Here is a 26,898-nt window from a genome sequence, read left to right on the forward strand (position 1 = left end):
GGGATTAGCTTTTGAAGCCTTTTGCGGCTGGGATCAGAGCCCTCAAAACCGCAACCTGCGTTCAGACAAGAACAAGCATGACAAGAAAAGCCTCACCGCCAAGCTGGCACTCGGGAGCCACGCTAGAAAGGGTAGCACGCTCCTGCCAGTCCAAAGAGCCGCGGGCTCAAAAGCCCTTTCCCTCAATGACGCCGTCCCCTTGGGGAGCGATGCAGCTGTCTGATCCAGCTGGTATTTGCACATCCAGACTTTGCACACACAAAAAAACTGTCCTCCCAGATGGTTCCTCAGCAGGAGGGGCCAAAGGGTTTGGAGCGACCCCTAAATCCCAACCTCCCACCCTGCTCCAGAAAGAGTTTAGGCCCCATTTGCAAGGGACTGCTCTATTTCACTCCAGCTGCTTGTTCCAAATTGCAAAATCTCTCCTCCCGGAGCATTCTGTCCCAGGCAGAGTCGAGAGAGTGGTTTTAGAGCCCCAAGTCGAGCCATGGAGGCACTTACGGCTCTGACTTGCTATTCCCTCTGGTTCTGTTCAACCTCCTCCTCCTTTTAGGGCAGCATTTAACAGCCCTTTCACAAGCCAAGGGTTTTGCTCCCTGTGCTCCCAGCGCCCCGAACCCCAACAGCCACAGCGGCACCCAAAAAGGAACATCGCACCCGAGACCCAGCCTCCTACCTTGACCAGTTCCTTGAACCTGGGGTCCTCCTTGGAGGTGGGATCTATCATTGTCCGCTCCTCGTTCTCCTCTGCCAAGGGACAAACGGGGTCACGGTTAGCATCGGTGGGGACAGGCAGAGAGGCCGGGGGTTCCCCAACTTCCCTCTCACAAGCAGGCGGGAGAGGGACTGAGAGGCAGAGAACCAAGCCATTTTCTCAGTGCAGAAGGGCCACCCGGCCCACGTCACAGGTCACCCAGCCGGAGGTAGGGGCAGCCGACGGGGGGAACTGCCTTCCGGAAAATGAGCGGCCATCTTCACACCTCTGGAGTCAAACTCTGCGGTTCTGCCAGGCCTCGCCCCTCACCCACCCCACCTGGCTATAGAAATGCTCCTATTTTTCGGGAGAAATAATTTGAGAGGTGACAGGGACGAAGGGGCAAGAAGTGTCCCCTACTCGGAATCAGGGAGGTGGGAGAAGTTTCCTGTACCACAAAGTTCCCAGTAGCAGTTATCCATAAAAACAGAGGAACGACGGGATTCTTAGGACAACGTGGAAAATGTCTGATATGCTAAGTGGAAAAGAATCAGTGTGCAAAGCCATAGGTATGCTCACAGTTCTGCAAATCAGCATGCACAGGAAAAAAATAGAAAGGAACAGCAAAAAGGCAAAAGGATGACATTTCACCAGAAAATGCACTCATCCCCAACTCTCTTTCTGTGTATTTATCTGCTTGTTTTTCTCCACCATGGTCTCTAAGCAGGCAAAAAGGAAAGCCAGAAAGCTGCTCAGGGGGAACCCACCCCCCAACCCCCATGCAGGTCAGGCCCTGCATTGCAGTCGGCCTTCCGAGCTGCCTCCCCTGCTGGACTGTGGGTCCGTGCAGGGAGATCACAGCGCACCTGGGACATTCCAGGGTCAGCCATGCCCAGTGCCCAGCACCCAGCACACCCTGGAGAAACAGGAATGCAATACGAGAGTGACCACCCCACAGACAGGGCCCAGCCGGGCCAGAGGCCTCACAGGGCATGAGGAAGCCTGAGCTTAATCCCTGGCTCCACCCTGACCTGCCCGGCTGGGGACACATCCCGGACACACATGAGGCATCAGCTTTCCTCTCCTGTAAACCAGATTCCCAGTGCACTTCAAAGTGAGGTTGTGAGAACACGAAAGGGGGAGTAGCACCACCCTGCAAGGGGCTTTGGAGACAGTGTACCCCAAATGCCTCCTGACACAGTCCCAAACCCTGGCAGGCTGGACACCCAGATGTTTGGGGGCCGTGCAGGGAAACACCTTGCAGCGAGGGCCTCGGAGGCTCCTGGGAGCTGGAGGACTGCGGCTCGGCCACAGCAGGGTCAAGCCGAGCCTGCAAGCAGGGCAAGGGCCACCACTGGGCCCGTCCCGCAAACGCCCTTGGAGTGCCCACTACATGCTGGGTACTGCAGACAGGGTGGACAGGCCACCCCCTGCTGCCCACAGTCTACTGCAAGACATATAACCAGACCAGTGTGGATGGCCAACTGGGCAAGGGCCGTCGGGAAAGGACATGGGGGAACTGACCCCGAGTCAGAAAGGGCAGCAGTCGGGGAGTAGAGCTCCCAGGGAGCTCTTCCCAAATCCAGTCATTGCAAAGCCACTCTTAGTGCTGCTCTCACCTGGTTGAGAGGATGGACGACGGGAAGGGGGTCAGAAAGTGGGGGACGGGGCAGGGACAAGAATGTGCGGGGGGCGGGCCACAGCCTCATATTCCAAAGTGAAAAGTCCGCAGCCTGTGTGGAAATCTGAAACACCCGCAAATGGCAACACAAGCAGATATTTTGGAGATAGGATGTGAAATTCCAAAGGAGTTCCCCAAAGGAAATTTAAGTCAGAGTTGGCTCTGGGGAGAGAGAAGTGAGGGTACCTAAAGGGGAAGCTGTTTCCATAACAAGCCATCTTAATCTGTGTGCCTGTGGATCTTTGAGAGAAACAGAGAAAAATTTTTTTTTAATGGGAGAACAGATGAATCCCTGACCAGTCTAAAAAGGAGTTAATAACTAAACAAATAATCCAGTATTTGATCATCAAAGGGGGCATCACACATGGACTCAAGCCGAGCCCTCAGCAGAACACTGAAGATGTGCCTGGAGACTATCACTCTCACCAACAGGGAGAAGGACCTCGCCCGGCCATGGGGGGTGGGCTTGGAGCTGGGGCAGCCCCGGTCCCCCACCCTCGCCGGGTTAGCTGTGCGGGTCCACACAATGTCCCTCCAGACTCTGGCCATTGGAGCTGGGATGGTAATAAAGCCCCCTCCCCACCACTGTGGGTGAGATGAGATGAGACTGCTCCTGCCAGGCCTGGCTTAAGGAGAGCATGTGAAGGACATCGGCTACAACCATTCTCGTGGGTTCTCCATGGCGTGGAGAATATGACCATAAACTCAAAACTCCTTTCCACGGGCCATAAGCGCGTTCCAGCTCCCAGAGCTGGCCCTGCTTGGCCATTCGGGTCTCAGCCTAAGTGTTGTTGGAGAGGCCATCCTTGGCTGCCCATTGCCCGTCTCCCCGTCTGGTTCTACGGTCCCCACAGCACTGAGGTGGGTCCAAAATGACCTTACAAATCCATCTGCTGTCACCTGCCCCAAATAGTGTGTGTGCTTCATGAACAAATGGCCAAGGGACAATCACGGGAACTAAACAGGTCCAAGTGACAGGAGAAACTGAGGAATTACCACATGGTGGGCAGGGCCCAGCCCTAGTGAGTCCACACCCATTGTGGGGGAGGGGCGGCCCAGGTAAGAGCCAGGTGGCTGGGCCAGGTGGGAGCACGGCCCCTGCATCCTCCAGGATCACACTGGGCCAGGGGCTGCAGCAAATGTGATGTTCTGTGGGACTCGGAGTGGAGGCTGCCCCTGGGGACCCAAGGCACGGTTGCCAGGCCCTGAAATGATCAGCCGCCTGATTGTAAAAGAGCCTGCCCGGCCAGGGCCCCCGAAAGAATTAGGGGAGGCTCAGAGATACTGAGAAGTTGCCAAGAATTCCCTTTATCTCTCTGGGATACTGGAAAATGGATTCCATTTGCTTATTCAGGAAACATTTACGGAGCTTCTGCTAGGATGTGCCAAGCGCCACCTGAGGGAATGAAGCTGAGAAATTACTAGAATATAAGGCAAGGTCTCTTATTCTGTGTGTATGCTTGCATGTATGTGGGGGAATGGCAGAGCAGGTATCAGATCGTTAAACATAATTTATTCTGTTTAGAAAATGGTAAATGCCATAAAAGGGAGCTGAACAAAGAGCTGTGAGTGACCAGGGACGGAGAATCTGGGTGAATCAGGCAGGCTTCACAGAGTATCTGGAACTGAGCAGGGCTTTGAAGGATGAAGAGGAGTTTGCCAGGTGAAAGTTGGAGCGAGAGGAGCTTGTTGGACCTGCCAAGAAAGGGAACTGTGTGTGTGAAGGCTGGGGGGCTAGAGGGGCAGGGAGAGAGGTCAGGGCTGGTGGAGACCAGTGTGGCTGGGGTGTAGGGTGTGTTGGTCAAGTCTCAAGGCTGAGGCCAGATTATCCCCATGTGCCCTGTTAAGGCACCTGGCCTTGACCTCACGGACCTGCCCGGCAAAGGGGCCTGGCTTTCACCTTATGGATCACAGGGAGCCTGTGAACTTGTGAAGCCGGAGAGCGATGTGGCAGCAGAGAGGAGGTGGGACTGCAGAGGGAGAGGTAGGTATAGAGAGACCCAGATGCCAGAGCTGTCCAGAGCAAAATGCCCAGCACCCAGGCCAAGGCAAGAGGGTCAGGGGGCACTTGTGATCCCCAGCAGGGGAGAAGTGGGAGGAGTCCTCGGGCTGCCTATGCTGACCACTTCGGGGCCTGGGCAGAGGGACGAGTCAGCAAGGGCGCGGGGCCCACTCGCTGAGGGGGCTAGACCCCACTCTGAAATTAAAAGGAAAGGAAAAGAGGCGACAATAGGAGCTCAAGGTAGGAGCCAGGTGCCCATAAGACATGCAGGTAGCTGGCCAGGAAGCAGCAGAGACCAAGATCGGGGACCCATACAGGCTCCCCTGGAGCGGGGACCTTCTTGTTGGTGGGACTGAAAGCTGATTTCAGTGCAACCGTGCAAGACGAAGGTGTGCGACGCAAACTTGCGGCGGCAAATTTTTAAAATGTGACAAAGTGGAAGCTCTTATATTTTGGAGTCATGCAGATCTGATGCTCAAGGAGGACCCCCCAGGTAACAGGCAGGGGTCTCCAGAGCTCTGGAGGCCAGGGTCAGGCCAAGCTGTCTGAGATGCTGTCGTGCCCATGTTTGGTTCCAGACACTCATCTGGAACCTCCACGCGCTGGGGGATTCTGCAACGGTCACAGCGGCGTCCGAGGGGCTGAGCCGAAAGGCCCAGGGCCCAGGAGACATTTCGTCTGGCCGCAGCTCTTCCTGCTCTAAATCTCCCTTTCCTCCTTCTGCTAAAACTCCCACTTCTTATATCTACTTGCACTACGGACCTATGACTTTCTGTCCATGGGTGGATCTGATGAAGGACAAATTGTCTTTGTAATGGCCACCTGGAGAAACATCATAGGAACAAAATTGTGCACTTGAGAGACACCTTAAAAAAAAGGAGGATCCAAGAGTGGTACCTGGAAGCTGCCAGAAGACAATCTGCCTCTACAATAGCTTCACCTAAAGGCTCATTAGAAAAGGAAAAGGTCAAGAACAGAATTTAGGGGAACCAACTCTAAACCCAACCTGTGGCTCCCCCAACTTCCTTTGCCCAGCCCTTCCCTATAGCTGCCCTCCCAGTCCCTCTGGACCCATGAGGGAAAACGATCCAGTCCAGGATCCTTTAAAGGTGAGGGTCCCATGGAACCTGGCTGCCCACTAGAGCAGAATTTAAACCTTGGACCCTAATTGAATTAAGAACCATCATTAAAGATTTCTCCAAATAAGACCAGCAAGTAAACGTAGAAGAATTTAGAATTCTTTTGCGTGCATGTCATGCAGGGCACCCCGACCTGTATCAGCTTGTACACACGTTGGCCAGAACCTCAGATGCTAAATCATGGGGGGCAAAAGCTGGGTGGGCTAGTCCCAAAAGGGACCCACAGGATCCCTCTTTCCACAATAAACCTGGAAATCAAAGAGGCCCGAGAAATGGGGCAAAGTGTCCTTAGATCACACATCAGGGCAAAAATAATCTTCAAAGTCTCCTCCACAAATCACAATGGGAAAGATTTATCCTTCATATTAAATAAATAACCTCAATTTGTCCCATCTGCCAAGAACAAAAATTCTGACAAAAGTAAAAGTGATTTCCTTTATGTCTTTAACCACCTCATTGAAGTGTTTTGGAGAAGTGTTTGTACTCTAACTCTGCAAATAAATTCATCACCCTCCCCCCGACATGGGACAGGAACCCCAAGATGAATGAGTCTCCCTGGCGACGTAGGACACGGATTCCGGGAATGAGCCTGACCCTGGCATCAAGGGATTGAGAATGCCTTTTTGACCAAAAGGGAGAAAAGAGAGGCAACAAAATAAGGTTTTAGTGGCTGAGAGTTCAAATAGAGTCAAGAGGCTGTCCTGGAGGTTACTCCTATGCAAGCCTCACCTAGACATGCCAAATGATCACAGTATGATAAACCCAAGTCAACAGTAGTCCTGAAAACCTTAAAGAATACCCAGATCCCTATTTGAGACTCTAAAAACATTTCACTCACTAGGTTTATTCTTCAGAGACTTAAATCTTTTAGAATATTCCTATGACAGCTAAGTCCCAAAATCCAGAGGCAATAGCTTCTTCAAGAACATTAACCAGATGTGTCCCCTTTTCTCATAAAGTTGACACCCCTTTTCAACATGAACAGGTTAGGGTGGTCACTGCCTAGACATCCCTGAAGATTGGGAAAGTGATTAAATTAGAGGAAGGGGTAGCAACAGACAAGATGGAATTTAACAAAGGATCATGAATACTGAATCTTTATGTAATTTTCTTTTCCTTAGTTGCTAGGGTATTAGAATAGCTAGAAGGAAAGAACTGAAATGATGGAACTGTAACACAGCATCCTTCGAAATTTGTTCTATAGTTACTTGTTATAGTGTAATTTGAAAGTTATCACCTTTTTGTATCTGTATCTCACAATAAGGAAATAATTGAAACTATGGTATTATAACTCAAAATAACTTTGGAAATTTCCTACATAACTACTTATTAAATCATACTTTGAAAGGTATTATCTTTTTGTATATATGTTATATTTCACATTAAGGAAATAACTGAAAATGTGGAACTGTAACCTATAATATTCTTTGAAATTTGCTCTCTAACTACTTGTTAAATTGCACTTATAAAGTTATCACTTTTATGTATATATGTATATTCTACAATAAAAAAATGATTTAAAAAAATATATGAGAAGAGCAAGGAGAAAGCCAGTTCTTTAATAGTGAGTTTTGTATTTCTGTGTTTCTGAGTTTTTTTGTCTGACTCATTGCTGGAAAAATTTTTTAATTGAAGCTATAAACTCGCTATTTGTGTCTGTTGTGTTTGATGTATATTTTCCTACCTCTTGTTGGTAAAACCAAATTAACATACAAAAATCCTTAAATGAGCTCTATTCAAATTGCTTAAAGATAAACAAGTGTTTATATATATAAATTAATACTCTTGAAGCCCCAAATTAAGGAAACCGAACTTCTGATACTTCCAATGTAAAAAGAGTATTCGTAGAACTAAATCCAAATGTTTTACAAATTCAAGTGCACATGGAACCATGTGGTCGCTATTGTAGCCCATTAGCCCATTTCCCTTTGGGACATTTCCCCCACACACACCACCAAATTGAGTCCTTGGGAAAAGCCTCTGTTTCCCTGTAGACCATAACTACTGACTACAAGATTTTAACTGCAAATATAATTGTAATTCACTTCCATACCCTTACTTATTATCTTATGTTTTACAACTCTGCCAATCTATTAGCCCCAGCTGGGTTTTTGTCAGACCTTATAGCCCATCTGTTGAGTTGACTCTCTTCACTTGTTACCTTATGTTAACTGAACTACATACAACACTGCCAGAAACTGGAACCTAATGCTTACTCAGCTCTTCTCAGTCTTCAAGCCTGAGCTTACACACTTCCAATTAACCATAGCCAATCAATCAATACCTGCCAATGCCATTAGCTCCATGTGCTGGTTTGTATATTTATGTCCCCCAGAAAAAGCCATATTCTTTAATGCATTCTTGTGGGGGCAGACGTGTTAGTGTGGATTGGGGTGGAACCTACTGGTTCAGTGTCTGTGGAGATGTGACCCACCCAACTGTAGGTGATAACTCTGATTGGATAATTTCCATGGAGGCGTGGCCTGGCCCATTCAGCCTGGGCCTTGTTTAGTTTACTGGGGCACTATATAAGCTCACAAAGAAGGAGCTCACAGCAAACTGGAGCTAAAATAGATATTTTGAAGGCGGCCATTGGAAGCTGATGCAGACATTTTGAAGAACACCATTTTGAAATGCAAACTGGGAGTGAGCAGACGACAGCCACATGCCTTCCCAGCTGGTTTTCCGGATGCCAATGGCCTTTCTCCAGTGAAGGTACCCTCTGCTGATGGACACTTTATGGCTTTAAGACTGTAACTGTGTAACCAAATAAACCCCCTTTATAAAAGCCAATCCATTTCTGGTATTTCGCATCCCAGCAGCATTAGCAAACAGGAACACTCCGCCTCCCTTTGTCTAAATCCCATTAAAAGACCCTAAAGCGTTTCTATTCGGGGAGATGGATCTGAGCTTGCCTTGCTCCTGTCTCCTTACAGGCATCTGTGTAATAAACTTCTTTCTCTCTCTGAAACCCTGATGTCACAGCACTGATTCGCAGCAAGCCCATGTTGTCCAGCAACACACAAACCAGGTAGACCTCTGGCAAATAGGACTGGTTTACTATTGTTAGTTGAATAAGAACGGTATGTCTTCTGAGTTATCAATGCTAAGTACAATGCAAGCAGAAAATTTTATTCTATTTGGTATGTTCTTCCTCAATCCATAGAGGTTTACTGATCAAATAAGCTACATTAGATCTCCTAGATGATTAAAATGATGAAAAATGTAAATTTGGGTTTATCCAAATTGAGTTATTATTCTGACAAACTTTGATTCAAGAGATATTTATTTTGTTTTGTAGGATATCAGCTTGAAGAAAATTTCCAAGATCTTTTTGGGGACATACATATGTAAGGTATGCAGGATTTGTTTTTGTTAAGTTTTCATTAAGTTTTGTCCTAAAGTAAATTGACAGGGTGTTGCAAAATGAGAAAAAGGAAAGCGTGAAAAAGGAAAGTGTCTTTTATTTTATTTGTTACGGTCAATGCTGACTAAGATTTGATAGGCTTATTTATAAGATTTTTTAGGGTTTTTGTATCAAACAGCATATTCATGCAAAACTATAATTTGGTTTTATCTCTGTTAAAATGATGAAATTTTCTTGGATTATTGGTCTGCTCATTAGTGAGAGCTCAAACAGGATTTTTCTTAACCATCTGAGTAACCTGCCTAAATGGCAAAGATTCTATACCATATTAGAATAATATCCTCATTGACATTTATACTGAAATTATCATTTATTATTTAAGTGAACAAGTCTCATTTTTAAAAGAACTAAGTTTTTGTTACCTTTTTTTTTCCTTACAATTATGTTACCTCCTATATTTACTTTTAAAATATTTTACCGTCACTTTGCTTAAGTAGGTAACAAACTATTGTTTAACAGTGACCTATGCTCCAATTTAGCCAAGTACTCAAACTCCTGATAACTTTTGGCATCTTGCCATCTCAAAAATCAAACCCCATTTCAACCTGTCTTTGGGATTTTCCAGAGGGTGCCTGAAAAATCACAAAGGATTTGTTGTTTCACCTTATAAAAAGAGAGGTGCTAGAAATAGTTAGGTTCATTTGATAGGTTATGAGGTGGATGGGACATGCTGTCAAATTAAAAGAGATTTTCCAAACCTCGGTTGGCTAAATTTGTATGGGTAAAATGTTACTCATATAAATATTCAGAGATTATGTAAATTTCCTAGAGCTGTGACAATGTTCCCACTTCCATGATATGTCCTGATCCCGATCTGCATGATATAGACAACAGTATAGTGTTTTTGGTCATAATTTTAGTTATTCTTAAAAAAAGGCCCACATGCCACAAAATTTCCTTGTCAGTGACACTGGTTTACTTGGATGCGTCTCAAAAGTGCCTGCAATCAGCTACAAGTCAGAGCTTCACCTTCAGCAACAATAAAAAAAGAAAAGAGAAAAGAAGGGAGGACTTCAAACGAGAAGCAAGATGAGTATAGAGAGTATATCCTTAGCTTATGTGCACATACTTGTAGAAGCACACAAAAATACACATGAAAGCAGACAATTTAATTCATTCCTACAGTTCCAACTTTTAATTGATATAACCCTGGTCAAACTGTGAAGGAGGGACAGGGTCAAACACCTCAACCGACACGTTCCTTGTGGACATCTTCAAATGAGCTTTCTACAGCTACCCCCTTCTATAGCATATGAATATGTCCTTGTTATCATCTGTCTGTTTTCTGGATGGATAGAGGCTTTTCCTTGTTATAAGGCTACTACTCTTGCAGTAGCAAAAAGAAAAAACAAAACAAAACAAAACAAAATGATTAGCTTATGTTTTCTCCACCTGGGGAATTCAAGCTATTCTTTACAGTGACAGAAGCTCCCAATTTACTGTAACTGTAATCAAGGAACTCTGCAAGGTCTTACCCATCAAACAAAAGCTTCACTGTCCCTACCATCCACAACTGTCAGGAAAGGAGAAGGAAAAAATCGGCTCACCTGCCTGCCGAATCTGATTGGTCTCTTTTTCGTGGGCTTCTAGGTCATGGGGACCTTGGTTCAGAGATGTCCTATTAGGGGCACTTGTTATCCTCTTACTATAGTCATAATATCCTTCGGTCATTGACTGGTCTCTCAACTCTTAAATGCTACTACACAGCCACTAACTTGACAAGTGACACAACAGAGGATACAAAACCAGTGTGAATGAGACAATAAAAATCTCGAACTTCAGCTAAGCCTTGAAATCAGAGATGAACCACGAGAGACTTGTAGTAGTCAATGGGAGACTAACACCAGCACTGGCCGAGCCCTCTTAACCGAGAGAATGACCAAAAGGAGGCAAATTGATAAAACTGTATAGAAAAAGCCTTGGGGACCCCTCTGAGCCAAAAACAAAAAACAAAAAACCCTGTCCTATTTCCTCTTTGAATGCCCTCTTGAGTTTCCACTTGATATCTTTTGAAATTTGAAACCCTCAACAAAGTAGTTGATCCAGACAGCCAATCAAGTTCCTGTTCATTATGTTTGACCCAATACAAAATAAAGGCCATCACCATCCTTAAGACTGGCAAACCCTGGTCCAATCAATAGGCATCAGGCTAACCTCCTTTTCATTCGTGTAAAAATTGTTTGCCAACCCTAGAACCTCAAAGCCACTTCTGTTTTGCAAGTGACCGGGCTTCCTTTGCTGCAGTAAAACTTTGCTGTCCCAAATGAAATGCCGTAGACCAAACTCAACTCCAATTTGTCTTTGGACAGCTTTGGTCCCCACTAAGAATTTAAGCAGAGACCCTACAACCCACCCTCACACCCTCTTCTTGTGCTGAAGGGAAGAGAAGCAAGATTTGGGGCAGCCCAGATTGCACTGGCACCCCTATTCTTGAATCCTCTGAACCCCTTGCAATGTCTGTGTCCCTCTCGTATGAAAAACTTGGCCAGCCTTTGTCCCTAGTTCTGGTGAGGAATTTCCAGTGAAGGAGCCTCTTGTTACTCTTGGTGGGCCCAAGACCACACCTGACTGTTCAGAGGCCAACCAGGTGGCTCAGGTGGGGAGGCCACACCTGCAGCATAAGGGTGGGAACTACTGCTGGGAAAAGGCCAACCAGTGACTACAGGGTTGGGCTCTGAGCCTCATCAAGTCAGCCTGACCTCTGACCTCTGGGAGGGGAGGGGGCTGGGGATAGAGTTCATCCAGGTAGATGCTGAACCCAGCAATCAAGCTGAGTAATGACACCCCCTATAAACCTGGTACACCAAGGCTCAGATGCTCAGGTCTCAGGCCCTCCCAGACCTCACCCCATGCGTCAATCCTGGCTCCTTCTTATTTGTATCCTTTTCCTATAATAACATTTTAACCATAAGTATAGCATTTGCAGTGAGTTCTGTGAGTCGTTCACAGAATTATCAAGCCCAAGGGGGTGGTGGGAACCCCTGAATTTGTGGCCAGTTGGTCAGAAGTGTGGGCAGCCTGGCCCCCCGAGCTTCTGGCTGGTGATGTCTCAGAAGCTCATCCTAACCTTGGGGTCTGGCACAGCTCGGGAAGAGGCAGGACTGAACTGAACTGAGTCACCGCAGTCTAGAGTTGGTGTCAGAAGTTGCAGAAGCTTTTGCCCCTTAAGTACCACCCGAGATCACAGCTTCCTGCATCTTCTCTGGCTCCCAGTTTAGACAAACAAGGGCTTCCTCAAAGCGTTTTTCTCATCTCTGAGGTCCTTGAGTCACATTTCTCAATGCAGAACCACCTTCACCTAGGGCCCCCCAACCTCTTGAAGGGGATATAGGCCCAGGCACCTCTGTTTTACGCATGGTCCCGGAGATGCTGGGGCCACTGAAGCCTGGGAACTGCTGCCCTGCAGCCGGTCTGAGCAGCTGCCAGTGGACTGGGAGGGTGTGGCGAGCCCCCGGACCCCAGGTGGTCATTTGTCCAGCTCCAGGTGGGTGCTTGGCAGTGGTGGGCCAAGGAGGTGCTCTGAGTGCCTGCTCACCTTGTCACCACCACCAGTCTGAGATCCAGGATCTTCCGGGGTGGGGTGGGGAGGTGGGGCAGTGGAGGGGTGTTGGTAATCAAATCCACCCCACAGGGAAGCTTATAGGCCAGCAGTACGTCTGCAGAAGCGTCTCGTAACACTAAGGCTTGAAGCAGGCATCCCTGTCCTCCCCCACTGTTTAGCAGGTGTTGCCCTGCCAGGGCCTTGGTTGCTGGTCAGGCACCATGCAGCAGCCCCTGACGGAGACGGGGCCTCCCGAGGAGTACACGGTCCTGGGGAAGAGCAGGAAGGGTGGGTGCCCTTCCATCTGAGGGGGTCACGGGCACCACGTGGGGGCCCGGAGGGTCCAGAGGCCTGGGAGTCGGCCTGCGCTGGGCTGCCCGGATCTTGCTTCTGTTCTGTTAACCATGAGAAGTGGAATGCAGGGTCTCGGTGGGGACCGAGCCCCCCGACGTCTGGGCGTGTGTGACAGAGTATTCACCGCTGGTCATCAAACCAGCTGCTTCTGCCTCCGGCGCCCACCGAAGCAGGGCCTTCTGCGTCGCCAGCGAGGGTCTGCTGCCCTTACCCACGAGTGAGGCCAGGGCAGTGGGTACCGAGCCCCAGCTCGGGCAGCAGAACGCCCATGTTTAAATGCCAGCTCCCCGCTTACTAGTGAGAGGTCTTGGGAAGGTCACTTTATGCCTCTCTGTGCCTCAGTTTCCTCCTCTGAAAAATGGGGGTAATTGGAAACATTGGAAGTGGATTCTCAGTGTCAGCCATGAGACCACTTTTAGGGGCCAAATGAGATTAAATGTACAAAAAGGGCTTTGGGGAGAGTGAAGCACTGTGCAGATATTCACTAAGTTAATTTAATTCTGATTTCAATACACTAGAAATGGATTGGTTTTTACAATGGGGGTTTATTAGTCCACAAATTTACATTCTAAGGCCATGAAAATGTCCCAGTTAAGGCATCAATAGGAGGATACCTTCTCTGAAGAAAGGCCGATGGCATCTGGGGTTTCTCTGAAACATGGGAAGGCATACAGCTGGAGTCTGCTGGGCCTCTCCGGAGTTAAGCTTCTGGTTTCCATGGCTTTTTCCAAAATGTCTCTGGGCTTCTGTCTCAGCTCCCATGCATCCTTGCTTGTTTTTCCAAGGGCATTGCTCTCTAAGTGTCCGGGGGTCAGCCCATATCTTCTCTGGGGCAAACTCTGGATTTCATCTCTTAGCATCTCTCCTGGTTCTGGTTTCAATGGCTGTCTCCCAGATGTCCCGGGGTGTTTTCTCTCTAAGAGTTTCTGAGCTCTCTTCAAAATGCCTCTGCCTTTTATCCTTTCATGGGGATGCCAGTAAACTAATTAAGATGCACCTTGAATGGGCGGGATCACATCTCCATGGAAACAACCCAATCAAAAGATCCCACCCACAATAAGTCTGTACCCACCAAAGTGGATCAAAAGAGCATGACTTTAAGAGTCTTGCCCTGAGTACCTATTTGCTGCTCAGATGTGGCCCTCCCTCTCTTTAGCTAAGCCAACTCAGGAGGTGAACTCACTGCCCTTACCCCCTACGTGGGACCTGACTCCCAGGGGTGTAAATCTCCCTGGCAACGCAGGATATGACTCCCGGGGATGAATCTGGACCTGGCATTGTGGGATTGAGAACACCTTCTTGACGAAAAGGGGGATGCAAAATGAAACGAAATAAAGCTTCAGTGGCTGAGATTCCAAGTGGAGTTGAGGGGTCACTCTGGTGGACATTCTTACATACCATATAGATAAACCTTTTTAGGTTTTAATGTATTGGAATAGCTAGAAGTAAATATCTGAAACTATCAAACTAACTCAGCAGCCTTGACTCTTGCAGATGATTGTGTAACAATGTAGCTTCCTAGGGGTGACTGTGATTGTGAAAGCCTTGTGGCTCACACTCCCTTTATCCAGTGTATGGATGGATGAGTAGAAAAATGGGGACAAAACCTAAATGAAAAATAGGGTGGGATGGGGGGATGATTTGGGTGTTCTTTTTTTACTTTTATTGTTTATTCCTATTCTTATCCTTTCTGGCATAAGGAAATTGTTCAAAAATAGATTGGGGTGATGAATCACAACTATATGATGGTACTGTGAACAGTTGACTGTACATCATGGATGACTGTATGTTATGTGAATATATCTCAATAAAGCTGAATTAAATTAAAAAAAAAAAAAAGCATGGCTTTTGTGGGGGGATATAACAGATTCAAACCAGCACACTGTTTCTCGGATGGGCCAAGCCTCTGTAAAGAAGCCCCCAAGCATCCTGCAGGGCATCCCACCATGCCCTGCTGACCATGGGCCAGGATAGGAGCTGAGACTCACGTGACCTTGGGGCACCCTTGGGGCTGACCTGGCCAAGCCAGCGGAACCCTGGGGAGCGATTTCAGAAAGATGATAAGACAAGGCAAGGGCCCAAGGGAAGGGCAGGTTCAAGGTATTATTTATGAAGCAATGGCTTGTCACAGTGTATTCTATAATTCTCCGATTTTCTAGGGTGCTCTTGGGCCAAAGCAGTGGCTCTCAAACGGGGGCAACTGTGCCCTCCAGGGGACACTGGCTGTCACAACAGGCACCTAGCGGGCAGTGTCCAGGCGTGCTGACCAATACCCTGCAGCGCACGGGCAGCCCCCACACTACAGAATTATCCGGCCCCAAGTGCCAACAGTGCCACGGCCGAGACGCTGCTCTGCTTCAGTGCAGTTACCGTCCAAACCGTCGGGCCAGTCCCCAATCGTCCCTGGAGGGTCACAGGAGCATCTGCCTGGAAAGCAACCTCAGCCACACTCAAGACCATCAACAATGCCAACAAAGAAAAGTTATGATCGTCCAAGAAAGAAAGAAACCCCAGTGGCCCAGTGGAGCCTCAGGGGCACGCCCGGTGCTTGACTTCAGCTAGACTGGGCGGAACGTGCATTTGCAGTTCCTCTCCGCCAGCTCTTGCTGGCCAGAGCTTGTCGTAGAAACCACGAGAGAGCAATCAACCCGGACTTCCCTTCGAGCCAGGGCCTGGAAATAAATGGAATGTTCCAGGCTTGTCTTCCAGACTGATCGGATTCCAAAATACACTTTAAGGAAAATGTGTCCAGGCAGTCACCCTGTTAGCACTGGACTGAGACGCAACCCCAAAGCAGTATGAGCAGGGACCTTGACAACAGGGCCAGCCCCACTCTGCAAGACCTGGGCCCCGGAGAGGCTCCAGCTAGCCCAGAGATCAGGGACCGAAACCTAAAAGGGGAGCACCTGCTCTGACCCCACAGTCTTTTATTAACATGATCTTGAACTAAGGCTGGACTTCAATGCCATGTAGTGTGATGTCGGATCAAAAGGTTGTTTAATATCCTGCTTCTTGTCACCCTCGCTGAGACCACTTTAACGCTCTGGAAGCTTTACTGTCTCCTGACGGGGGTCTGGAGGAACCCACATACCTAGCAGGGTGTCATCGGGGTGAATATCCCCCGAGGCAGGGGACATCGGCGAGTTGATGGCCTTCTTGCCTTCTTCCTGAAGGTCACTCACTGTGGAGCAAAAAGAGAAAGGAAAAAGCAGATTGGTAAAAAGTTGATTCTGTGGCCTCGCCTGTTGGCAATAGACACAGAGGAAAACCAACTCCTGTTTTTAAGGCATTTAACAAACATTTCTAGATGGCCTGCTGCCCAGAAGGAGCCCGAGGAAAAACGCTCTGACCCCAAGAACGCATTCTGCAATCCTTCCCCCTCCAGAGGTTTCCCGATGCCTGCCAAGCCCGGCCAGTCTGTTTTCACTGCTCTCTGGGACCCATGACGAAGACACCAAAGTTTCCGATGTCTCCAGATGTGCCTATAGTTGCCGAGGCAAACAAAGCTCAGACCACAGCAATGGAGCCTGAAGAAGGCGGCACCCCGCTCCCGCCCCTGGAGAGCTGTGTGCCAGGTGGGGGGCACCAGGTGTGAAGGCCCCTCCAGCAGGTGAATGGGCAAGTCCAGAATTTAAAATGAGGCGGTCACCACGCTGACAGGGACAGAACTCATGGAAGGCAGCACCCAGGGTTGGGACACGCAATGGAATGTAGCAGAGTGAATCCAGATGCTTAAAACTGGAAATACCGTGACGCCCCGTGCCCAGGGCACCAAACCGAGCTGGGGTGAGTAGCTTTACGGTTCAGAAAGCTACAGGATTAGAGGCCGGCATGGATCTCATGTGGCAGAAAGGACCTCTCATCCCCCTTCCTCAGGAGACCCTCCAAGAAAGCACCTCGAGTCCTTTGGGCCACGTCCACTGGAGAACATCGCCAGCCCAGGGAGACCCCGGGAGAGTCACACACTCTCAGCGTTTCTTCAGCCGGCCGCAACTGGTTGTCAGTCCCACCCCCATTAACTGCCAGGCCCCAGCCCTGGAGATCCGGACCCACTGGGTGTTGGGTGAGTGGGTGCTGGGTGGGGCCCAGGCACCCACAGGTCTTGACAAGTGCTGGTGGTGACTTTGAGTGACTGGTTGAGCCACTGGCAGGCCCTCCCTTGTCGTGGTGGATGGGGGGTTGAGGTTCCCCCCATAAAGGCATGTTCAGGTCAGAACCCCTAGCCCAGTGAGTGTGGGCTCGTCTGTGAATCGGATCTCTGAAGATCCTCTTTAGATGAGGCCAAATTGAATGGGGTGGGCCATCCCCCATACGGCTGGAGTCCCCATCAGCAGAGGAAATTTGGACGCAGTCAGAAGAAGCCGGAGAAGGAGACAGAGATCGCCACGTGCCGGAAGCAAAGATGCAGCTCCAAGCCAAGGAATGCCAAGGATCGCTGAGAGCCGGTGCCGGAACGCTGCAGGCTCCGGGAGAGAGCATGGCCTGGAGGTACCCTGATGTGGGACTTCGAACCTCCAAAAGGTGAGATGACAAATTCCCATGGTTTAAGCCAGCCCATTCCGTGCTAGCTGTTGTAGCAGCCTTGGCAAACTAGGACATTGGTCCTCAGCTACAGAATGCCCTTGGCACAAGTGCCAAAAGATTCTCATCCTCTTGAAATGTGTGTGGAGGTGAAAACCTATTTCTTCTTTCAACACTGCAGTCACCTCAAACCTTCCTTTACCATGCCAAAGGGGCAGGTAACAGAGCAGCAAGGGGACACAACAAAAAGGTTTTGGAGCAGGTAGGACGGGGGGTCCCACCCACCCCCAGCAAGTCCCTTTCGTCTCTCTGAGCCCGTTTCCTCACATGTAGTCTGGGAATAATAACACATAAAATATGCCAGGGTCCCTGGAAGGACTGACTGAAACAACAAACGTCAAGTTCCCAGCCTGGATCCTGGCGCACTGTGGGCTCTTGGCACGTGGCTGTAGCCCCAACTTTGGAGACAGCCCATCCTCCATCCGTTGCACAGACAGGCCACAGTGGGGTCCCCAGGCACCAGCTTCCCTAACATCACTGGAGGCCCGGGCACAAGGCTTTTTAAAAGTGGGTCCTCTCCCAGGGATCGCAGGACTCCAAGGTGAGAGTTGGCCGTGGCATTAGCTGCACACACAGCTGTCTTACTACCCCTCCCCACAGCAAGCATCCTGAGGACAGGCCCCAGGTGCTATTCATCTTCTTACCCCAAAATAATTAGCTTAACTACATGCAAGAAGCAGACAAATGTTAAATAACTTAATGAGCAAATAACTAATAGATTTTTGAAACCCCTCTGCCCCACCTCCTTAAAACTATTCCAAAGACCCTGATGGGTCACCCAGACCAATTCAGAAAACAGAAACCAAATCCCAATGATTACTTTTACTAAATAGAGCTGATCCTGTTCTGTATTTGCAAATTCGCCTACTCACTAAAATGTGATTTGTAACACCAACATCAATACTCCCAGCATTTTTGCAGTCACTTGCAGATGTGCACCGAGCAGCGAAAAATTTTAATCTCCTGAAGTGCATATTCCAGCCGAGGCTGAACAAGGTGATGCACAGCCTTTTTGTTTCAGCTCTCACACTGCAAACAAGTGTCCTTTTTGCGGTACGTTGACTGCCATGTTTTTTACATCTTTGTGTTTTGGTTTTCTTTTTTTGGTGATTCTTTTGTTTAAAATGGACCCTGAGTGTAGTCCCGCAGTGCTGTCTAGTGCAAGAAGGCTGAGACGTGCCTTATGGAAAAAAAACAAGTATTGTTAAAGCTTCCTTCCAGCATGAGTTATAGTGCAGTTGGCCATGAGCTTAATGTTTAATGAATCAACAACACCAAATAAACAAGGTGTCTTTAAACAGAAAGACCCATAGCGGGAGGTTTTGCATTGATTGGTTGATGGGAACATCATGACCCAAGACTCGCAAGCATCCAAGCCTGTATTTCCCATAGGAGCAACAGTTCAGCCTTTGCTAATTCAGCATCTGTAATGCTTTACGGAACACAACTATCAGGAATAACAAGAATCAATTCTAACTAGCTACAAAGAGTCTTAGAAGGCAGAAAAGGAAAGGAGAAGGTGATTTTTCACAAAAATCCTCAAGTATATACTATCCCTGGCGAACTAGGTGTCTTGGGCAGACCATGGGCTCCCAGGTCCCATTTTCCGGGCTGACCCGACAGAAGAAGGAGAGAGGAGGCCCGGGGAGCCCCTTTCTACTCGGGGCCACCTGTGGTGACCAACCTGAGCCAAGGAAGGACAAAGACCCAGGTTCACATAAACAAAGGGTCGTACAGGTTGGCTGCAAGGCACAGGTGAGCTGCACAGGTGAGTTCCTAACTCCTCCTAGTTCAACAGGTGCCACACAGACCATACGCTTACCTGGACACCAGCCAGAGCCCAGAGTGCGTGGTGGGAAGGGGGTTCTGAGAAAGGCTCCACTCGCCTAATCTCAAAACACACGTTGGAGGAGGAGGAAGAAACAACACTTTCAAAGCATGGAAACTGGGTCACATAAAAACAGAAGTTTCCACCAAAGATAACACCAAACAGGGATGGGGATTTCATGACCTTAATAAATAGGCAATGCTGGCTCCACTTGACAACACACGTTATGCATAAGGCCCTGGGGAAAACAAAGACACCCCACCTCACCCCCAAGAGGAGAGGGGACAGAATGGTGGGGGGGGGGTGGCAGCCCAGCGGAACACAGAGCACAGGGGTCAGGAGCCCAGACCGATGGACCAGGGGTCCTAGATTCAAATCTCGCTTGACCACTGCTTTTCTAAGCCTCGGTTTCCCCTTCTATAGCATGGGGGTGACAGTTGTATCTAACCCAGAGGAGGGCTGTTCTGAAATATCAAAAAGGACTCAGCACCTGGCTCAAAACAAACACTCTACTAGTGGGAGGGACACCGAATGGGGATTATGATGCCTCTGGATGAGGCTCCAAGAGAGGAAAAATCGAGGATGCAGAAGACGGCAAGGTTCCCTCATTCGAGAAGGCAGCATTTGGATGGCAAGACAGCAAGAATCAGGAAAATGCACATGGGTGACACATACAGCCAGTATTTTCAGGAACCCTCCCTGGCAGCCATATGGGTGCTGAACCGCTTGAGGGTTAAATAGGCTTTGCCTTTTTGGGGAGCCCTGGGTCTCCGAAGGACATGACCCCTTCGCAGAGGCGCTTCTGGTCTACATCTGATTACCATCGTCAGAGGATCAGCCCAATTTTTGGAAGGAGAGGCTCCTCTTGAACCTACGGCTTTTTCCCAAGGAGCTCAGCCTGCCAGTTTGGTGGCTTTCAGTTAATCCCAGGAATGTTTGGGTTTTAAAGCACGAATCCTTTTGCCAAAAAAGACAAACACTTCAAAGATGCAAGTTGCGGGCTGTGTTGAGTCCCGAGAAAGACACGCTTGGCCGGCCCCAGCAAGCTGGCGAGCTTCCACGGCCGCCTCTGGGCTGTACGCTGGTGTGAGCGCCCAGAAGGAGCCGGGCTCTGTTCCGTGAGAGCGGCGACAAAGGGGGGGAAGACAGTGTCTCTCTTGCTTTCCGAAGTATCTGTTTTGAGAAGAATGCCTTGGTCCACATCAAACCCAGATGACAAACCACGAGGGAGTGGGCGCCAGCGCATTTCCACTGTGCGAGGGGGTCACCTTCCAGCGGCGAGTGACTCACGGTGGTCGGGGTGGGGGTGGCAGAGTGGGGGCAGAGTGGGGGCAGGTGGGTCAAGTACCCGGAGGGGCGAGTGAGAGGAGGGGGCCCAGAGAGAAAAGAGCTGCCAAAGGCCACACTTGCTCTACAACCTCGTGTCTTTGGGGATGGCCAAGCCTCAGCTCAGCCTTGGAGGCAGAGTGGGAAGTGCACGCTGCAAGCGCCATATCTTCTGAATTTTCTAGAAAAGCTGGAAATTAGTGGGCAGGTTGGGTGGAATCTCCCAATTTACAAATGTGTACCAGCAGGGGGCTGCCAGTTTGCAACCTCTGGTCACAGTAAGTTTTTGACCCCTAAGAGAAGGGGACAGACGGCCACTAACATCTCCTGAGCAGCTACTATGTGCTGGCACTTTCCATACAGTCCTCTCATTTCACCTCCTGCAAGTCTGGCTTCTCATCGTTTGATAGAAAGCCACCTGACCTAAACTGCAGTCAGGACTGAATCCACTTCTACCTGGTCTTGCACCTTGCTGTGCCCAGCTAAGTCCACCTATCTTCAAGCTTCAGCTTACAGGCCACCTCCTTCAGGAAGCCCTCCCTGACTACCCCTGGGGGCTTCCCTTCCACCCCAGACCTCACTCTGCCCACTCTTGTCACATGGCCCTGTAACTCTCTCTTTTCTGGACCGTGTTCTCCTACTGGTGCTAACTCAGCTCTGGACACACAGTTGATCTTTAAAAATATTTCTGGAGCAGCATCAGGCAGGGCTTAGAACTGTAGCTTCATATCCCAGCTTTGCCACTTACAGGCTGCATGATCTTGGGCAACCCTCAATTTTCCATCTGTGAAATAAGGATAAATACACCTGAAAGAGAGGCTTCAAAGGTTAAATGAGAAGAGTCAGCACTCTTGAATGAATGAATGAATGAATGTTTCCAAAGCCTACTCTCTTTCCATCATGTCACCCAAAGATTGGGCAAGTTAAAAAATTTTAAAAAAACCTCCTGACTTGGAATTATAAGAGCATAAAAGGCAGAAAGAGAATTGGAAACAAAAACCTGGCCACATTAAAGCACCTCATAAAGTGTCTGCCCCTGACACCTTGAGCCAAACTCAAAGGCCCTGACTTTGATTTTTTTTCCTTTTTAATCTTTTTCTTTGTATGTCTTTTGACATTGTTTTAGGAAAACACAACTCTGAAAGCAGGCTGGTTCAAACAACAAGGTTAACTTAAGGAAAAGCATAAATCTGAGCTCATGAGAGGCTTGTGGGCTTTTCACTCTACAATGGGTGTTGGGGCCGAGGGGGCATCACAGCCCACCCCCTGAAGAGATGGGTGCTGAAAGCGTGGATGTGCACTGGGCTTGGCCTGCAGGTGGTCAGCCAGGAAACAGGAGACACTGGTGCCAGGAGGAGGCTGTGGGGGTGCAGCCTTCAATTCCTGGCATTTGTCTAAATGTGTCATTTCAAAACAGCAAAGGCTCTTGGCCACCTACGGGGATTTTTTACCCCATATGTACACTCCCTGGCTTTCACACGGAACAAAAGATAGGAGTGGGGGACATTTCAGTGGGTCACTCCTGAACCAGGATCAAAGAGAAACAAAAAAACAAAAAAAACACACACAAAATCTGCTGTCCTTCACCAGATCCCATTTAAAAGAAGAACTTGAAAATGGCTAAAAGCTGCCTCAATTTGGGACACTTAACTCACCCTTTTCAAGACATATCTGCTCTTAGCTACACTGATCGTAACCAGAGAAGGTAAGTGGTCTTCAGAGTTTACAGGAGAAATAAAGAAGGTTGACCAAAGGCACATCTCTGCCAGTTTGCCCAGTGCCAGTTCTTCTCCCGGGCTGGGCAAGGAGAGAGCCTTGGAATTCAGGGGCTGTTGGCTACTGTGTGTTTAAAACAGGAACCTGAAGAGGCCTCTGTTAAATAAGGTTTTCTGGGCCTCCTCCAGGGAAATGAGAGCTTTCTATGAATTTTCCAACTTCCATCTGTGCTCAGAAGGGTAGCTTCTTTGCAGAAGTTATGATTTATCAGAATAATTAAATTCATCAGCCGTGAAGGTCTTCGTTAACAGAGCAGCTCTAAAAATAAAGCAAATTGTATTTCATGTGAAGATCTTGCAGCTCAGTAAAGTTAAAATAAGACCCAAATAAGGTCTAAACAAGAACAGAAACGCCACCAGATTTGACAGCTGGGAGGGGGGATGGCCAGAAAGGAAGATGATGTTGGACGGTCTTTTCTGACAACCCAAGATAAGGAGTTGGCATGAGCTAATGGTATTAACACAAAGACGTGAGCTATTTCTGGCGTATGACAAACTGATACGTGTAAAATCCTTGAAATGGGAGGCCCAGCCCTTCCCGGAAGGTCACAAACTCCTGGTTCAATCTCCAAGCTTCCAGGGATTACAAATTGGGTGGATGACAACGTCTTGCCCAGGATAAAAAGCAGTGAACGCTAACCACCCGGGAGGAAGCAACTGCCCTTCCTGACCTAACTATGGAAAATATTGAGATTACTTTCACTGATCCATGTAGCAAAACTTAAAAGAAAGAGCCTCTTAACCTTTACAGTGGCAGATCGGGTTTGTTTTTCCTGCGCTGCAGAGGAATGTATTTTGGCCTTGTCATGCAGGATGCAAGCCCAATCTAAGGAGCTCAGAATATTTATGTCTGTTTAATTCACCATATTTTCTAAGCAGACGACACATTTCTGAACTTTGCTGGCAAGGGTCATGGGAATAAGAAAGCCCAGACCATAAAGCTCGCTCAGCCTGAACTTCTGATGTATATGGGGTTGCAGCGTTGGGGTGCAAAGTTCAACCCACTCCTTCCCATGAAAATATGTTTAGAGGCTACAAGGAATGTGGGAGCGTTTCAATACAGCAACAGCAAAAGGAGGTCAACGGACATTACTGACCCCATGTCAAGAGCTCACAGCTAAAGACCTGTTCTACTCAGGCAGTGGCAAACCGTGGGTTGTGCAGCCTGCTGGCCCAACAAACATTTATGGGGGATCCGGGTGTGGGTGCTAGACCGGGGCAGCTGAACGTGAGCGACAGGCTTGGCCCTCATGCTGCAGAGGCTGCTTCTGGCAGCCGACACAGGGCTCCTTCTAACCCCACAGCCAAGCACTGCACCTGGCACCCTGAAAGCTCATAAGGAACATGTGTACAATTAATTGAGTGTAATACATTTTATGACGTTAAGTTTAAAAGGTGCCAAAACAATCTAATGATACAATCATAAAATTCAACAGTATATATTTCAATGTGTAGAAATCTAAATTCATAGAAAAAGGAATGAAAGGATATGCTTCAAAATGGTAAGAGTGGTGTTATCTTTTAGAGGACGAGTGACTGAAGGAAAGAAGGAAGAGGAAGGAGGCTTTGCCACAACACTGTGTTCACATGTTACTGGTAAAATAAAATTTATTTAGGAGGAGGACTGTGGGAAGATGGCGGAGGACGAAGCTCCAGGAATCAGTCCCTCCACCAAAACAACTACTAAACAGAGGAACTCTCTGAATCAACTACTTCAAAACTCTGCAATCCGGCAAAACACTGTAGTGCATCCAGAGAGGAGCAGGAGGAAGAGGCTGGTAAATTGTGGCAAAGCCCAGTGAACTGTCCTCTCCACGCAGTGGTAGTTACCGCACCCATTCCCCTCTCACGACAGGCGACAGTAGGTGGCTGGTGCCAGAAAGGGACGTAAAAACCCACTATCCTAAGATCCAGGGTGGCAAAAAATCACATGAAAAGATGCTCAACATCACTAGCTATTAGGGGAACACAAATCAAAACCACAATGAAATACCATTTCACACCCACTAGAAAGGCTACTATTAAAAAAAACAAAAAATTACAAGTGTTGGAGAGGATGAGGAGAAATGGGAACACTCATTCATGCTGGTGGGGACGTAAATGGTGCAGCCGCTGTGGAAGACAGTGTGGTGGTTCCTCAGAAAGTTAAGTATAGAATTACCATACGACCCAGCAATCCCATTTCTAGGTATATACCCAAAAGAATCGAAAGTAGAGGTTCAAACAGATATTTTCACACTGATGTTCATAGCAGCATTACTAACAACTGCCAAAAGATGGAAGCAACCCAAAGGGCTGTCAACTGATAAATGGATAAAGAAAATGTGGTATATACATACAATGGAATATTACTCAGCCTTAAAAAGGAATGAGGTTCTCATGCATGTGACAACATGGATGAACCTTGAAGACATGTTGAATGAAATAAGCCAGACACAAAAGGACAAGTACTGCACAATCTCACTGATTTGAAATAATTAGAATAAGCAAACTTATAAAGTCAGAATCTAGAGCATAGGTTACCAGGGGAAGGATGGGGATAGGGAACAGGAAGTTAAGGCTTAAAATGTAGAGTTTCTATTAGGAATGATGGAAAAGTTTTGGTAATGGATGATGGTGAGGGTAGCACAACATTGTGAACTTAATTAGCAGCACTGAATTTTATATCTGAATGTTGTTTAAAAGGGGAAATTTTAGGTTGTATATAGGTTAGAAAAATATAATTTAAAAAAATCCATGGAACTGTCAAACACAGTGAACTCTGTATTTAAAAAAAAATTTAATTGATGCAGTAGCCTGTGATTAGTCCCAAATAAAATACAAATTGGTTTTAATTAAGGAGTAAATTGGTACTCACTCTCCTTCAGAGTCTTAGTATAGACGTCACCTCCTGCAGGAAGCCCTCCTGGACCATCTCTTCCAAGTCAGCATCGGGGAACTGTGACCTGCTTCCCATCCCCTCAACACAATTCTCCTACTTTACAATAACATTCACCTGCTCACAAGCCCCCTCGTGATCAGAACCATACACACCTTGCTCACTTTTACCTAGCTCATTGTAGGTGCCTAATAAGTATCTGTTGAATGAACAAATCACACAAGAAACTCTCAAATAATAAGAATTTACTATGTGCCACTTACTACATGCCAGGGACCATACTAGCATTTTACAGAATTTCATTTCATCTTTCAAAAGCCCTAATATTAGGGTGGTCCTAATTTTATCCTCATTTTGCCAATAAGGAAAGGCGGCCCAGGAGGTTAAGACTCTGCCAAAGAGGACACGATGGGTAGGTGGGGGGCAGGACTAATTATCAACAGACTAACTCGGGCTTTCAACAGACTAACTCGGGCTTTCTCCACCACAGTGCCAGATAATTCTTTGTGGCGGGAGCTGTCCTGTGCATGGTAGGATGTTTAGCAGCACCCCTAAACCTTCCTACCGCCAACAGCATCCTCTACTTCTGCCAACCAAAAACATCTTCCGACATTCCCAAATCTCCCCTGGGGGGCATGTTCCAGTTTGCTAATGCTGCCATTTTGCAAAACACCAGAAATGGATTGGCTTTTATAAAGGGGGTTTGTTTATTTGGTTACACCGTTACAGTCTGAAGGCCACAAAGTGTCTAATGTAAGCCATCAACAATTGGGTACCTTCACTGGAGGATGGCCAATGGTGTCCGGAAAACCTCTGTTAGCTGGGAAGGCACGTGGCTGGCATGTGCTCTGGAATTCTGGTTTCAAAATGGCTTTCTCCAAAATGTCAGTGTCAGCTTCCAACAGCTATCTTCAAAATGTGTCTCTCAACTGCAGCTCTTCTCCAAAATGTCATTCTTGATTGCTCTCAGGTCCCTCTGTTTGTGAGCTCTTTTTATAGGACTCCAATGAACTAACCAAGACCCAACTTGAATGGGCAGGGCCACATTTCCATGGAAACATCCAATCAAGAGGTCACACCCTAACCAAAGGTGTCACTCACAGTTGGGTGGGTCACATCTCCATGGAAACACTCAGTCAGAAGGTTCCAACCTAATCAACACTAATACCTCTGCCCCTACAAGACTGCATTAAAGAACATGGCTTTTTCTGGGGGACATAGTACATACAAACCAGCACAGGGCACAATCACCGCTAGTTGGGGACTGCTGCCTTAACCCCTGCCCCCAACAGGACCCTAAATGTTTTCTATCTCTTGCTCCTGCTGGAGTCTGAGCCCCTGATTTCAGCAGCCCCAGCACCCCCTCCCCACAGCTCAGACACCTGGTCTGTTCCTTGGCAGGTGCTTAATAAACATGGGTGGATGGATCTTTTCAATACAAGCCCAGGGAAGCAGGCAGGTGGCTACAAAATGGCCCTGATGAAAGGTTGAGTCCAAAGTTCTGAGGTTGCCGGGCTGGCTTCTGAGCCCAAAGAAAGTGTTTTCGGCACCCAGGGGTGAGAGCCGAGTTGCCTGGGCAAGATCAGCTGCCCTATCCCAAGGTTTACAGCTTCTTTCTCCATCCGTGCTTCAAGGGTGTGGACCGCGGGGCCCTTGGTGACTTGTGAGGATG

At 48.0% G+C, this 26,898-nt stretch overlaps 1 protein-coding gene across 3 annotated transcripts in view; it reads right to left on the bottom strand.

Annotated features, from left to right (window-relative positions):
* Positions 1-26,898, bottom strand: part of PARVB (parvin beta) — a 126,486-nt gene that overhangs the window by 48,925 nt on the left and 50,663 nt on the right. For all 3 annotated transcript variants that reach the window (XM_037847059.1, XM_037847058.1, XM_037847060.1), the window contains exons 2-3: positions 15,930-16,019; positions 677-747 (exon numbers count right to left, since the gene is read on the bottom strand). In XM_037847059.1, coding sequence (XP_037702987.1) covers positions 677-747; positions 15,930-16,019 — 161 coding nt within the window. The remainder of the gene's footprint in view (positions 1-676; positions 748-15,929; positions 16,020-26,898) is intronic.

Source organism: Choloepus didactylus, chromosome 8 (assembly GCF_015220235.1).
Source record: "Choloepus didactylus isolate mChoDid1 chromosome 8, mChoDid1.pri, whole genome shotgun sequence".
NCBI lineage: Eukaryota > Metazoa > Chordata > Mammalia > Pilosa > Megalonychidae > Choloepus > Choloepus didactylus.